Source organism: Typopeltis vanoorti, chromosome 13 (genome assembly GCF_054136105.1).
Source record: "Typopeltis vanoorti isolate ZY-2024b chromosome 13, IOZ_Tvanoo_1.0, whole genome shotgun sequence".
NCBI classification, from domain to species: Eukaryota; Metazoa; Arthropoda; class Arachnida; order Uropygi; family Thelyphonidae; genus Typopeltis; species Typopeltis vanoorti.
Window position 1 is genome coordinate 121540387 of NC_143561.1, and position 16807 is coordinate 121557193.

Genomic DNA, 16807 nt, shown 5'->3' on the forward strand with positions numbered 1-16807 from the left:
TGACCACCTTATCCTGTAAACGGATTGAGGTCCGATGATCAATGGACCCTCGACACCACAAGGTAAAAGAGGGTATAAAGAAGATGAGATGAGATGAGATTTTGTAAAGGCATTTCAAAAGACACCGCATGCAACATGTGTTACGCAAATCAGATCATATGGAGATAGATATGAAGTGGGACTTGAAGAAGGCTGTGGGACTTGATAATATATCACCAGGTATTCTAAAGGAATGTGCCAGGGAAATGACATCTGTCTTGACATATTTTTTTAATATGAGTCTTGCACTGGGTCAAGTTCCTAAGGGGTGGAAGGAGGGCAAGATTGTGCCACTTCATAAGGGAGGTGATAAAACTCGAGCATCAAACTATAGTCCTATCTGTGTGTCAGGTGTTGTGGTTAAGTTGATGGAGAAGCTTGTGAGAACTAGGATCCAGAATTGGGTTGACAACAATGGTATTATATTTGCTGGACAGCATGGATTTGCTAAAGGGAGATCATGTTTTAGTAATCTACTTACTCATTGCAATAAGGTGACTACTTCCTTGAACAGAAGAGAAGGATACACAGTAATATACTTAGATTTCGCAAAGGCTTTTGATAGATTACCGCATGATAAGTTGATAGTCAAACTAGAGGAGATGAAGTTGGATATTAGATTAGTGCACTGGATTGAAGACTGGCTATCTGATAGGTATCAACAAGCTGTGTATGGGGGACCGATATCCAGGAAAAGGATAGTCACTAGTGGTGTGCCTCAGGGGTCTGTTTTAGGTCCATTACTGTTTAACCTGTATGCTAATGATATCAGCAAAGATTTGGATGGGGATATTTAGTGGTTTGCAGATGATGCAAAGTTGGGACAAGCTATGAATAGAGAAGATGTAGCATTACAAGAAGACTTGAATAGATTGAGTGAATGGGCATGGGAATGGGGATACAAATTAAATGTTGCAAAATATAAGGTTTTAAAATTTGGGAAACAAAGATAGGATGTAGAATTTATGCTTGGTGGAGATATATTGCTGGAGGCAGAGGAAATAAGAGATCTTGTGGTGATAGTGGATAAGGATCTGAAATTTAGGGGACATATTGCCAAAATTGTGAGGACACACAAAGAATTCTGGGAATGATGTGGAGGACACTGACTTGTAGAAGTAGGGAGATTTTGTTCCATTGTATAAGGCTTTGATTAGGCCACACACAGACTGTTGTGCTAGAAGGATGATGAGATGTTGGAAAGGGTCTAGAGGCAACTGACTAAGTTAGTTTCTAACCTCTGGAATGTTGAGTATGAGGAAAGATTGAGAAGATGCAATTTGCAGAGTCTGGTGGACAGGAGGAAGAGGGGGAGATATGATAGAGACCTACAAGTTAGTAAGGGATTGTTATAGGATCAATGTTGGAGAGGTTCTACAGAAAACAATGGGAGATCAGGAAGAACCAGAGGTCATCCTTGGAAACTGCATAAAGAGAGTGTGAGTAGGGGAGTGAGAAGCAGGTTTTTTCATGAACAGTATAAAGCACAGGCCATAATGGTAACTAAATGTGGTAAGAGCAAAAGCAGAGTATGAAAGGAAATTAGTAATGCAGGCTAAAGATAATCCCAAACAGTGCCTTCAATATACTGCAAGCAAAAGAAAGAATGTTTATGGTAAAATAATTTTAATGAATGCCAAGGGCGGTAACTGAAGCAGTCAAAATAGTAGCATTACTAAGTGAACACTCCACAAGAGTATATCATCCAGGTGGTAACATCACAGGAATGAGAGGCAAAGGCTTATATGGGAACCAAGGTAAATGAAATGGAGGTTCATAGCATATTACAGAAACTTAATGTGAATACAGCTGTGGGATTGGGTGGTATACCAGCTCGAGTTTTATGTGAAGCGGCAAGGGAATTGTCAGTACCCTTGACCATATTGTTTAATCTAAGTCTCAGCACTGCGTTAGTCCAAGAGGGTGGAAAGAGAGGAAAATAGTTCCAATGCAAAAAGAAGGCTCCAAGACTGATGTAGCAAATTACTGACAAATCAGCATATCAGGAGTTGTTGTCGAAGTATTGGAGAAGTTGGTCAAGAGCAAAATACAGGAATGGATAGATGGAAATGAGATACTGTATGGAAGGCAACATGATTTTGTGATGGGTAGGTCATGCCTCAGTAACTTGCTCACATTTTATAATACAGTGACAGTTGAGTTGGATAAAGGTAATGGGTTTACAGTAATACTGCTAGATTTTGCAAAAGCCTTTGACAGGTTTTATTGTCAAAGGCTTTTGCAAAACATGGAATTTTAATCAGTAAACTCCAGCACATGGGATGGATATAGGGTAGTTGATGGAGAGATATCAGAGTACTTTATTCAGGAGTGGGTTCCAAAAGAAGGCCTGTGAATAGTGGTGTGCCACAGGGTTCTCTTCTTGGACTGCTACTTTTTAATTTGTTCATTAACGATATAAGAAAGGATCTGAGAGGAACTGACAAATCAGCATATCAGGAGTTGTTATCAAAGTATTGGAGAAGTTGGTCAAGAGCAAAATACAGGAATGGATAGATGGAAATGAGATACTGTATGGAAGGCAACATGATTTTGTGATGGGTAGGTCATGCCTCAGTACTTGCTCACATTTTATAATACAGTGACAGCTGAGTTGGATAAAGGTAATGGGTTTACAGTAATACTGCTAGATTTTGCAAAAGCCTTTGACAGGATACTACATGGAATTTTAATCAGTAAACTCCAGCACATGGGATGGATATAGTGTAGTTGATGGAGAGATATCAGAGTAGTTTATTCAGGAGTAGGGTCCAAAAGAAGGCCTGTGACTAGTGGTGTGCCACAGGGTTCTCTTCTTGGACTGCTACTGTTTAATTTGTTCATTAATGATATAAGAAAGGATCTGAGAGGAGCTGTTCAGTTATTTGCTGATGATGCAAAGTTGGGTAGAGCAATAGTTAATACAGATGATATCAAAATATTGCAAGATGATTTGGATAGATTGATAGACCAGGAAAATGAGAAGATGTCAGTTTAATGTGGCAAAGTGTTAGGTTATGCATTTTGGGAAGAAAAGATTACCAGCTGTATACCACATTGGTGGAACTGTACTCCAGGAAGTTGATGAAGCCCGAGGCTTGGGAGCGTCAGTGGATAGGAAATTAAAATTTAGGAGGCATATAGCAAAGATATAAATTAAAGATACCAAGAAATTATATATATACTTGGTTTAATCCTTTATCCAAGTGTAAGCAAATAAAGTTTGCACCTGAAATATAATCAGGACAGGGCAACTCATATATAGAAGCTAATGACTTCACATCACTTGCCTTAGTATCCCATAATTCAAAGCACATATCCTTATGGGTATGTATAATGCTATGCATTATGGGAAGGTCACCACCCAGACCGGTTTTGACCTTAATTGAGGTCTCATCAGTGGGAACCAGACCCAGAGGTGATACTAAGGTTGAAGTAATGCAGAAATCATATTTTCTTATACAAGTTGCCAGAAGGTGTCGCACCTTATTATTAAAATACTCTGGATTAGAGATAGTTGTTGGAAGCAAGCAAAAAGAAAAATTATCTTTGTAAATGTGGGTGACAGGATAAAGAAATTGCTGATTTGTTAAGTATTCACTTTAATAAGATATATATATGGGCAGACCTATTAGATTTCTAGAAGCCAGGACATGGGATTGGATGAAAGATTAGAGGTGGATGAGTTACACGAGCTTGACTCAAATATGGCAGTTCAACTGAATAAATATTACCACAGGTGCTGAAGAAATGTGCAAATGATTTAACAATGCTTCTGACTTGGCTGTTCAACTTCAGTTTTAACACATGGAACTGTCTTGCTCTCTCTCCTTCCAAAAGGGTGGAAAGAAAGTAAGATAAATTCCATTATACAAGGGTGTCGCTAAGATTAATGCAATGAATTACAGACTAAATTAGTATCTCCAATAAGGATAAGGCAGCTACACTTTGACTAATGTGCGTGTATTTGTCACCTGGGTGTCTTGGGAATCAGGAGGTAGTAATGACTAAGAAGGTGAGAGGTCTGTGGAATGCTCCTTATGAGGATAGATTAAGAGTGTGTGGGTTGCATAGATTAACTGACAGGCAGGAGAGAAGAGATATGATGAAAACTTATAAATCACTAAAAGAGTTCTATAAGATTGACAAGAATCAAATTTATTTTTCAATACACAATGAATATGGAGAGAAGAATGGGTAATCCCTGGAAGATGTGTGATAGTGTGGTTTGTAAAGGAAGTGTCATAGTAGATTTTTGCTTGAAGAGTAGTGAATGAATGGATTGAATAGTGAGAGGTAGTTGTGAGTTCCCTGACAAGGAATGAGTTGAAGGAGAGGTATTAAAGCTAACAGTTGTCCACTGCTATGCTCTGAGAATTCATCTTTTGAAGAAAAATAAGTTTTCAGATTTACTCAACGAGACTTTTATGATGAACACATGATAAAGACAGTTGGCTCCTTATGGATGACTAAAGTTAATACAAATAATGAAAGGCTGGAGAATAGAATGGATAAGCACAGCTTGGGAGAGAAAAATGTAAATGGTAAACTATTGGTGGAGCTATATGATAATCATAATTTGACATATTTTGTATGGTACAATTGTCCATACAAAATAGAACACACAAAGTAACCTAGGTATCCCAGATAAGCCCATGAGGTTTCTTTCTTTGTTGTATACAAATGCTAGAAGTGTAAAAAACAAGGCAAATTAAATGGTTGCATTCATTGAGTCTGCTCACCCAAAAATTGTTGGAATAATTGAGACATGGTTGGATGAAGATATCATCCTGACAGGAATAGAGAAGGAAGGGTATGATGTGTTTTGTGAGGATAGAAAGTGTAAAAAAAAAAAAAAATGGAGGGAGGGGTGCTATTGATGATAGAGAAAGAGTTATGTCCATACAAAGTAGAGATGCAAGAGGGAAATAGTACAAGTGGTTTAGAGGCAGTATGGTACAATAGGCAAAACACACTTTAACATAGATTCTGACCACAGCCTCCTCAGAGCCATTATAAGAATAGACCACAAAAAAGAACAACATATCAGGTCAACATCAAACCACAAAAGACAACCCAAACAAATAGACTACCACAAGTTCAGGAAGTATATAGAAGTGACTGAATGGACTATTAAGAACTATTACATAAATGATGACTATATTGATTTTATTAATAAATTCAACGAGTACAATAAAAAATCAGAAATTCCTGTGAAACAAAAGAAAGGAGAATGACTCTGACCTCAAACTATGGAACTACTGAAAAAGAGAAAAGAACTGAAGAAATCTGAAGAAAATTTTCTAGAATGCAAAATTATTCGTAAGTTACTAAGGTAAAGAATTCCAGAAGACTACAAAGCTTTCAGGATACAAAAACTAAGAGAAGCAGTGCAGGCAAAAACCAGCCTGAAAAAAATAGAGAAACACTTAAATTTTAAACAGACAATTCCATCTGCTTTCCAGGATCAAAAAAAAAAAAAACTAATACAAAAAAAAGAATTGTCCAGAATTTTTATAATGATTTCTATGCAAGGTTCAGAATCTATTATTCCAAAACCAAGTAATATACCAGATGTACTTCCAGAAGAAATAGAACATGCCCTTAAGAAAATGAATAAAGGCAAAACCTCACGACTTGATCATGTTAAGGCTGAAGAAATCCAACAAGGTGGAACAATTATTTTCAAAGCGTTGGCTGCCAGATTCATGTGGTACTTCAAAGAAAGAAAGATTCCAGAGGAATGGAAGACCATACTTCTATTCAAAAAAGGGAATAAGGAGGACATAAAAAACTATCGTCCAATCTGTCTACTCTCGCACATATATAAAATCATGAACAGAGTAATACTGAACAGAATCCAAAACACTCTTGAAGACAACTCCAGTAGAGAGCAGGCAGGATTCAGAAGAGACTTCTCCACAATAGATCATATCCAGGTAATTTCACAACTAACAGAAAAATGCAGAGAATACCGAATCCCTCTATGTTTCCTCTTTATTATTATTATTATTATTCATTCTTCCAAGGAGTTAAAAGACTCATCATGGGAGGTCCTTCCTAAGAAACACAAAGTCTATCAAGACTCATCGAGGGGAGGTCCCCCCCCCCCAAGAAACACAAAGTCTATCATACCACTCCTTGAACTCATTGACCGTTCTCGCTCTCACCACTCTATCAGGCAATGCATTCCATGGTTCAACCATCCTCCATGTAAAGAAACCACTCCTCACCCTCTTGCTCACAGTATCCTTTTGTAACTTCCAGGGATGGCCTCTTGTCATCACTCCTTCCCGCTATACAACCAAGCGAAAGAACTCCCCAGTGCCAACCCTGTAACCACCTCTTAACAGTTTAAAATTCTCAATCATATCACCTCTCCTTCTTCTATCCACCAAACTTTGCAGTCCACATTCCCTCAGCCGATCCTCATAACTATCATTGTACAGTCCTGAAACCATCTTTGTTATCCACCTTTGTACCCTTTTCACAGTTAATTTATCCTTTTCAAATCCTGGGGACCAAATCTGAGAACAATAGTCCAAGTGTGTCCGATCAGGGTCTTTTACAACGGAATGATAACTGTTTTATCTCTGCAGGTCAGCGTCCTTCTCATTATTGCAGCAATCCTCTGTGTTACCTTCACCACCTTTGCAAGATATCCCCTCAATTTCAGGTTTCTATCAATCATCAACCCCAGATCTTTGTCTCCCCTACTTTCTCCAGTATAACTCCTCCCATTGAGTATGCAGTGTCCCATCGATGTTTCCCAAACCTCAAGACCTTACATTTTGCTGCATTAAACTGAATCCCCATTCATTTGCCCATCAATCTAGCTTATTCAAATCCTCTTGCAGGGCTGCCGCATCTGCACCATTACTAATAATCTTTCCCAGTTTCGCATCATCTGCAAACAACTGAATATCCCCTTGCAATCCACTGACAATGTCATTGATATAAAGGTTAAACAATATAGGTCCCAGTACTGAGCCCTGTGGGACCCCACTTGTAACCCTCTGCTTCCTTGAAACTGCCCCACCATACACAACTCTCTAATACCTATCGGACAGCCAATCCTGAATCCAGTTGACCAATCTGACATCCAGACCCATGTGCTGCAAACTAAATATCAGCTTAACGTGTGGCACCCTGTCAAATGCCTTCGCTAAGTCTAAGAAAATGGCAGTATATGCCTTTCCCTCATCTAATGCTCTTGTAACTTTATCATAAAAGACTAGCATATTGCTACAACAAGAGCGCCCCTTCACAAATCCATGTTGACTCTCACAGATAACATTACCCTCATCTGCCCAGTGCTGTATACGGTCCTTCACTACTTTCTCCAAGATCTTACTAACTACTGATGACACACAAACTGGCCTATAATTAGACACTTCCAGTCTGCTACTGCCCTTATGCAATGGCACTATCTTACCTTCCTTCCATTCCATGGGCACCTTTCCTGCAGCCAGACTTTCATTGAAATGCCAGGTCAAAGGCATTGTTAGTTCCCTAGCACATTCTCTCAAAATACGTGGTGAAATACCATCCATTTCCACAATGCAGTCATCAGTGCCTTACTGGAAATAAATGTGGAACCTACTTACATCCACATGATAAAAGAATTAACAAAAATCAGACCACACAAATAACTCTATTTGATCAACCTATAAATACAGGTATAAAGAGAGGGATCCGTCAAGGTGATGTAATCTCCCCAAATCTATTTACCAGCAGTTTAGAATACCTTCTGAAAAAAATAGACCTAAACAGAGGAATAAGGATAGATGGTGAAAAACTACAAATTCTTATGTTTGCCGATGATCTATTACTGTTATCCCACAACCCAAAAGACCTAGAAGAAATGGGTGAAAAAGTATACACAAACAGCAGTAAGATAGGCTTAGAAATGAATCTAGAAAAAACAAAATGGATCAAAAACATCTACACAAGTGACAGTCACCTATGTATTGATGGCATCCCTATAGAATGGGTTGACTCCTACAATTACTTAGGACAAACAATAAAAATGAATAATGATTTATCTGAAAAACTAACAAAAAGAAAGAAAGCTGCATGGCTATCATTCAACAGACTAAAAGAAACCCTTACTGATCCAAATCTTGACATCTCTGCAAAGGCAAAACTATTTATTAGTGACATTCTTCCATCACTCATATATGGATCAGAAACATGGAACACAACAAGAAAAGAAAAGAAGAAGAAATTCTCAGAATAACTCAGCATGATAGAATGCAAGATTTGTAAAATCAGCAAAATGGAACATGTTAGAAATACGGAACTAAGAAAGAGATCAAGCATAAAAGATGTGGTAACTGCAGTATATGAAAGCAAAATGAGATGGGCAGGTCACATTGCCAGACTCAGGGATAACAGATGGACATATAGAATACTCAACTGGCAACCAAGAATAAAGAGAAAAGCAGGAAGACCAACTACAAGATGGGAAGATCCACTAATGAAATCTATGGGTATAACATGGAAGAGAGAGGCTGAAGATCGAGATCGTTGGAGGCATCTTTGTGAGCTACACTCATGGAGAAATCCTGAGTGAAACAAGAGTTCATCAAGGTAATCAAAGGTAATGGTGTGAGATAGAGGTGAATAAAATGAAATACTTAGTCAGTTGTTGTTATAGACCTGGTAATGTGGATGGTAACACCTATGAAATGTATAATCAAATTGGCAAAACAAATAAGAAAAGGGTGATAATTATGGATGATTTTAATTATGGCAATATAGACTGGGATGATGAGATAGCAACTGGAAGTAAAGAAAATGAGTTTCTTGAGTTTTTGAGGGATAACTACATCAGACAGTATGTAAAAGAGGGCACACAAGGATTGAGATCTTGAATTTCATCATCTCATCATAGGATGTAATTATAATTGAGGTGTTAAATCACCCTCCAGTTGGTGAGACTGACCATGAAGTAATTACCTGGGTGGTGGCCAGCAGTGTAAGGACCTCTGTGAGAAAAGGGTATATGTGGAACTACAAGGCTGGTGATTATGAATAGCTCAAGAAACAGCTTGTGGATGTAGCATGGGATGAGGAGTTAGCTGAAAAAGAAATCAATGCAGCTTGGGGAATATTCAGGAACTATCTGGTAGAAGCGCCTAAATGAATTACAAGGGTCAGTAGGTTAAATAAGGTAGGCATGAAATGGATGAAGAGATTAAGCATGCTATACATGGAAAAAGGCAATATGGAAGCAGCATAAGGTTAGTAAGTTGGTTAGTAAGGGTAGTATGAGCAGCAGAGACGTCGTGAGGAATTTTGATGCCTATGGTCAGGAAAGAAAATTGCGCTGTTGGCGCCTATAGCAATTTTGGCGCCTATGACCAGAAAATTTGAATATAAAAATCTCAATTTTAGCACCTATAGCCGGGGCCACATTGGCCATAGCCTCACTATGCCTCCGATGAGCAGCAATTAGGTAATGAAGCCAAAACGAATCCTAGGGTGTTCTTTCAAATATGTAGCCAGTAAAAAAAAAAAAAGAAAAAAAGAATGATTATAGAAGGGTGACACTGATTAGAGAAAATGGTTTAAGAACAATTGCTGTAGAAGATATAATGAAGATACTCAATGAGCAGTTCATAATGGTCTTTCATTCTTGTGAATGTGACATCATGGAGAGTTTCAGAGCAGTTGATGACAGGAAGGAGAGACTGACTGTAAGTGAGCAAGAGGTATATGGCGAATTGAGCAAACGTGATGTTAATAAGGCTGTGGGATCTGCTTTAACATATTTTTTGATGTTAATGAGTCTTGCACTGGTTCAAGTTTCAAAGCAGTGGAAGCAGGGCAAGATTGTGAATCTTCATAAGGAAAGTGATAGAACTAAAGCATCAAATCTGTGCATCAGGTGTTGTGGTGTTGCTAGAGAAGTTGGTGAGAACTAGAATCCAGAATTGGTTCACAACAATGGTATTATCTTTGATGTACATCATGGAACTGCTAAAGCGAATTCATATTTTAATAATCTACTTATTACAATAAGGTTACCAGATTGAATGGACAGAGAAGAAGGATACACAGTAGTATACTTAGATTTTGCAAAGGCTTTTGATCAATTACCACATGATAAATTGATAGTCAAACTAGAGTAGATGGGGGCTGGATATTAAATCAGTGCATTGGATTGGAGACTGGCTACCTGATAGGTATCAGCAAGTTGTGTATGGGGGGAGCAATATCCTGGAAAAGGAAAGTCACTACTGGTGTGTGTGCCTCAGAGGTCTGTTTTAGGGCCATTGATGTTTACAGATGATGCAAAGTTCGGATGAATTATGAAGAGTAGAGAAGATGTGGCCTTACAAGAAGACTCGAATAGATTCAGTGAATAAGCATGGGAATGGGGATGCAAGTTCAATGTTACAAAATGTAAGGTTTTAAAATTTGGGAAACAAAGATGGGATGTAGAATTTACATTTGGTGGGGATATATTGTTGGAGGTGGAGGAAATAAGAGATCTTGGGGTAATATTGGAAAAGGATCTGAAATTTAGGGGACACATTGCCAAAATTGTGAGAACAACACAAAGACTTCTGGGAATGATGCGGATGACACTGATGTGTAGAAGTATGGAGATTCTTGTTCCATTGTATAAGTCTCTGATTAGGCCACACATGAACTAATGTGCACCAATTTGGTCACCTGGTTTTCAAAAGGATGAAGAGATGTTGGAAAGGGTCCAGAGGTGATTGACTAAGGTAGTTTCTGATTTCTGGAATGTTGAATATGAGGAAAGGTTGAGAAGATGCAATTTACGGAGTCCAGTGGACAGGAGGAAGAGGGGCGATATGATAAAGACCTACAAGTTAGAAAGGGGTTGTTATAGGATCAATGTTGGAGAGGTTTTATAGAAAAGTGTGGGAGATCGGGGGAGAATAAGAGGTCATAATGTATAAGGAGGGTGTGAGTATGGGAGTGAGAAGCAGGTTTATTGCATGCAGGTTGTGACTGATTGGAATGCCTTGCCTGAGAGGGTGGTGCCTGCAGAGTATTTGAGTGTGTTTAAAGCACCATATGATGGGCACCTGTTTAAAGCACCATATGTATGCCAAAAGGACCTCATAAATGAGTCCTGGGATAATAATAATAATAGGTGTCGCCAGAATGCAAAACACAAAATCAATTAAATCATACTGTCATGAGCTGAAAGTGTAGGAATATGTTATTAGATGTCCGAAATAAAATAAATGCTGATATTTGATTAAGTGGTCGTAATAATTTCAGAAGTTCATCATCAGACGATTCCAATTATAGACAAGTTTGTATAAACTGCAGTTGTATTCAATCAAGGTGTTGGACAGATTGGTTAGGAATAGAATACAAGATTGGGTTGATGGACATAGGATTCTTTATGATCATGATCATAGATTTGTAAAGGATAGGTTTTGTTTAAGCAGTTTACTTGCATTTTATGATAAAGTAACAAGTGCGTTAGTTAAGGGAGAATGATATACAGTGAAATTCTTGGATTTTACAAAAGCATTTGATAGATTACCAAATGATATGTTTCTTTCTTTCTTTCTTTCTTTTTTTTTTTTTTTAAATATGATACACAAAAGGTAGAATAGCCTATAGCAAATAGATGCCATGTGAGGGAAGGCTCAGGAATAGAGTATTCTGTTGATATTTTTCTTGAACTGTTTTAGTCATTTTAGGCATTTGGAAATGCTTCATGAGTGAGAATAGAGAGCATAGAATTGAGTTGGAAGGAATGCAAGATGACTGACAGCAATATGTGCAATTTGAATATAAAAGGATGTTGAGAAGCTGTAGCATGAGTTCCTATAAATCTGGCAGAAATAGGAAGCACAATGGATGTTAGTTCTATTGAACAATGGTCATGGAAATATTTGTAGAAGGGACATAATGCAGAAACTAATCTTCTATGGAAAAGTGGTTGAGAAGAATTTGTAAGAGAAGTGTTATTTATTAATCAGACTGACCTTTTAAAACTGAAGAGCAAAAAAAAAAAGAATTTTTAGGGAGGTCTTAGGTGCACTACCCCATACACGACAGCAGTATTCCAGTGTCAGTTAGTTTTGGGATTTATATAGAGTAAATAATTGTTCAACAGAGAAGTACCGTCTTGACTGGAAAAAGGATGCCACATTTTTTGAAAGCTGTTGATTGCTATAGAAGTGATATGATTATCATAGTGATATGCCAGGAAAGGTTTGGAGTATGAGTAAGTTCGAGAAGAGAGATTTGGTCTTGAAATTGGTGTATAAGCTGCAGGGGATGAGAATAGATAGTATATTGGTTAGATGAATTGGTGATTCACTCTCTGTACAATACCAGCAGGTTGTGTATGATGGAGCAGTGGAGTGCAGCAACCAGTGACATTCCCCAGAATTCTGCTCTTGGGCTCCTGCTGCTAAACTTGTTTGTAAATGATATATCATGTGGACTGACTGGGGATCATCAGTTGTTTGCTGATGATGCAAAGTGGAAAAGAATTATAAGTAACACTGCTGATGTTAATTCCCTTCAGGAAGATTTGAATAGGCTTTTTACTTGGACAAAAGAGTGGGGTAGTAGTTTTAAAAACAATAAGTGCAAGGTGTTGCATTTTGGAGTGCAGAAATATAAGGCTGTGTACTATATCAATGGTGCCATACCTGCAGGAAGTGGATTAGATTAGAGATTTGGAACTGATGGTTGACGGTAGACTGAAGTTTAGAGGACATGTTGCTAGTATTGCAAAGGTTGCACATCATAGTGCTGCTATGATAAGAAGTACTCTAACATGCAAGGATAAGGAAGTGGTGTGCCACTGTATAAGGCACTGGTCAAACCACACTTCGACTGTTGTACTCAGATCTGGTCATCTGGTTTTCAACATGATGTGGAGACATTGGAGAGGGTCCAGAGATGAGTACAACAGTCGAAGTGTGGTTTGACCAGTGCCTTATACAGTGGCACACCACTTCCTTATCCTTGCATGTTAGAGTACTTCTTATCATATGAAAAGAACAGAAATAAATCAAAGAGAGATTGAAATTTCAGCTAGACTAACAACAGGGAGAAAGATTTTAACCATTATAGATACATTTAAAGATAATTTATCGAACTTAAAAAGAAAGTTCGATAAATTATCTAATCCAACAGTGACCTACGGTAGTGAAACCTGGAGCCTGACTCAAAAACAGAAACTGAAAACAACACCTGAAAACATGAAAAAGCCATTTTTGGAATAACTTAATTAAATAAAAAGAATGATCAAACAAAGGTAATGGACATTGCACTTGTAATAAGAGGCAATAAATGGTGATAGGCAGGGCATGTGATGAGAATGTCTGATAATAGATAGACAAAGGGAATAACCAACAAGAACTCATTAATTGGAAACCAGGTAGACCAGTGGTAAGATACGATGATGAGATAAAAAGATGTTAAAAAATGACAAAAAAAAATGGACATTTATGATAGAGAGATCTAAGGATAATTATAGTCATTTCTCATTATGGTAACACTCAAAAAATAAAACAACTTACTTTTCTTGGATATTATCATAAATGAATTCACAGTTTATCAGAAGCCAACCAATACAAGTGGGTGTGCTAACCATGGGTGATGAAATAGAAACTATGTAGTTTAGGTCTTTTTTTCTTTAGCCTGCTTGGCTAATCTTTACTTATGATAATAAGCATGATAAGTAAAACAGAGTCACTCTATAGAGTGACTCTGTTTTGCTTATCAGGCTTATTTTACTTTTGTAGGCAATTTACGTGTATATGTCACTTCAAAGATGAAAAACAATTAATAAATGAAAATAGCAACATTTTGCCATTCCCATTACTCATCCTAGTTGTATGAGCAGGACGAAAAAATATTTTCTTTACCTTTACTGCCTGGAAGACCTGATAATCCATCACTTCCTGGACGTCCTGGAACACCTGGCTCACCCTTTTCTCCAAATCCTGGTTTTCCTGGAGCTCCAGGAAAACCTGAAGGTCCTGTATCACCTTTAAATACAGAAATAAAAATATTATTTCCATAAATTAGTGAACTCGTACAATTAAATCTCAGGGATTGCAATCAAAATCTAGTAAAAATGACAATGAGCATAATGCCTGAGAGAAAAGAATGCTGGATATAAGTAGATAAACTGATCCTGCTTTAAGTAAATTTGGTATTAATAAATTAGCAATACTGGATAAGATATAATTATGTTTTAAGTGAATGTTAAAGTAAACGCATAATAAATAATATATTTTAGCCATCCCGGATACAAAAACACACCAAAATCAGACTATATAGCATCATGTCTAAACCAACGTTATTATATGGACGACAAAAAAATAATAATTAATCAATTAATTAAAAACAGATTCAAACTGAAGAAATTAAATTTCTTAGAAAAATAGCTGGATATACCAAATGAGACCATATAGCAAATGAATAAATTTTACAACCCCTAACTATAAAACCAATTAATTATTATATAAGTAAATATAAACAAAAATGGTTGGGACACCTACATCAAATGGACAATGGCAGAATGCCAAAAATACTATATGGACAGAAAATACAGTGTTTATTCATATTAAGTTTTTTTTTTTTTTAATATGCTGATGATTCTAAAAAAACAAGCCCTTCATTAGCAGAATTTTTTTTAAAAAAAAAACCTATTGAATTAGGAGTGATCTATGGCATATCTAGAAGAAAAACTGGTATGAAAACAAAGATCAAGGATTTTGGGGAATGAGAAGATTATCAGGCATTCACATAGGAAAATGTATAACTTGGGTTAGATCACTACTTACAGCAAAAGCTTCCACAAACCTTCAGAGGTGGAGGTATATGCCTCTGACCAAGCTGGATAAAAGGGAAGCTAGTTGGAGTTGTTGATATTAAGTTCACCAAGGAAGATGACTTCACTATTTGGATACTTGGATTACAGAAAGTGGACCTTTGTGGAAATGAAGGTGAATAGGTCACAGAATTTTGACAATGATACATACAGTAGATGATGATGATTATTTCAGTAACCACTATGGAATCAATACTCATTATAGCAGTCCCACTCAACCAGCAATATGTCTAACATCGTGAACTTTGAAGTTATTTACACTCCCAGCATTCACAATCCACTCTTGCAATGTATTTCACTCATTAACAATTCTCTGCTTAGAAAATCAGAGAATCCTCACACCTTTCTTCACAACATCTTTATACAGCACAACTTCCAGGACTGACCTTGTGCTTTTCCTATGTTAACATCCTCTCCATTTATAATTCCTTCTATATTAATCTTGTAGAATTCCTTAACTAACTTGAAGATCCTTATCATACGTCTTTACCTCCTATCCACCAAACTCTGTAATCGACATTCCCTCAAAAGATTTTCATAACCGACACTTCAGAATCCTGATATCACTTTGGTCATTCATCTTTAGACCCTCTCTAGTCTTTCCACATCAAAATGAAAACCAGGTAACCAAATCTGAGTGCAATAGTACATGTAGGGTCAGACCAATGCCTTATAGAGAAGCACTACCATCTCCTTATTTTTACATGTTCATGTACTTTTTTATCATAGCAGTAATATGATGTGTAGTCCTTGCAATATGTCCTCGGAACTTTAGTCCACTGTCTACCATTATCCCAAGATCCTGCATCTCATCCATTTCCTGAAGTACAGCTCCACCAATACAGTATGCAGACTTATATCTCTGTACTACCCCAAAGTGTAATACCTTGCATTTATTAATATTAAAACCTCAACCCCACTAGAAGACACAAATTGATAGTGACTAACACCTGGTTTCAACAACACAAGAGAAGACTGTATACTTGGAGAGCACCTGGACAGAGAGGTGAAGAAATGAGAAATCAGATTGATTATATTCTAATTAACTCAAGATATAGAAATGTAATAAAAAATGCAAAAACTTATCCTGGAGCAGACTGCAATAGTGACCACAACCTGATCACAATTAAAGTAAAAATTTGATTAAAACAAATAAATAAAGAAATTGCAACTAGAAAAATAAGAATTGAAGGACTAAAAAGAAAAGATATCAGAGAGAAATATCACGCTGAAGTAGAAAATAAGATCAGCAATATTGATACTGATAGACCTCTAGAAGTAATCTGGACTGATTTAAGAGAAAAAATCAAGGAATGTGCTAAACGTCTTCTGGATGAGGCAGAGAGGAAGTGATAGGAAAAATGGACGAAAGAAGAAAATGGAAGAATAAGAACAAAAAGAAGCCCAAGTCAGATATAAAGAGATCAATAAACAAGTAAAAATTCTGGCTAAAAAGGTAATAGGAAATAGAGAAAAATGAAATGAAAATGAATAAAAAGGAAATAGAGGAAAATGATACAGCAAAGGATATGGGAAAGGTCTATGAAGGCTTGAACTTGATTTCAGGGAAGAAGAGAAGGACAAAAAGAGCTGCTTTTCATGAAGGATGAAAGAGGAAAGATTTTGTTGGAAAAAAATGAATAAGTGATAAAGTGGAAGAAGTATGTAACAGGACTTTATGGAGATGAAGATAATCTGGAATGTGATCAGATAGAAAATGATGATACCCCAGAAATTAAGGAATGGGAAACTGAAGCAGCCATTAAAAGAATAAAGGATAGGAAAGTTCTGGGAGTGGTTGATATTCAAGGAGAGTTGCTGAAGGCATTGGGAAAGGAAGGAATAAAACTTCTATCCATTATCTCTAACAGAAGTCTGGAGGAGGATAGAATACCTAAAGACTTCATAAGATCT

General features: G+C 37.0%; 1 protein-coding gene across 1 annotated transcript in view; it reads right to left on the reverse strand.

The window, feature by feature from the left end:
- The window catches only part of Col4a1 (Collagen type IV alpha 1), a 903940-nt gene that overhangs the window by 102812 nt on the left and 784321 nt on the right, over positions 1 to 16807 (reverse strand). The window contains exon 33 of the mRNA XM_090402880.1: positions 13923 to 14045. Within this exon, the coding sequence (XP_090259006.1) occupies positions 13923 to 14045 (123 nt within the window). The remainder of the gene's footprint in view (positions 1 to 13922; positions 14046 to 16807) is intronic.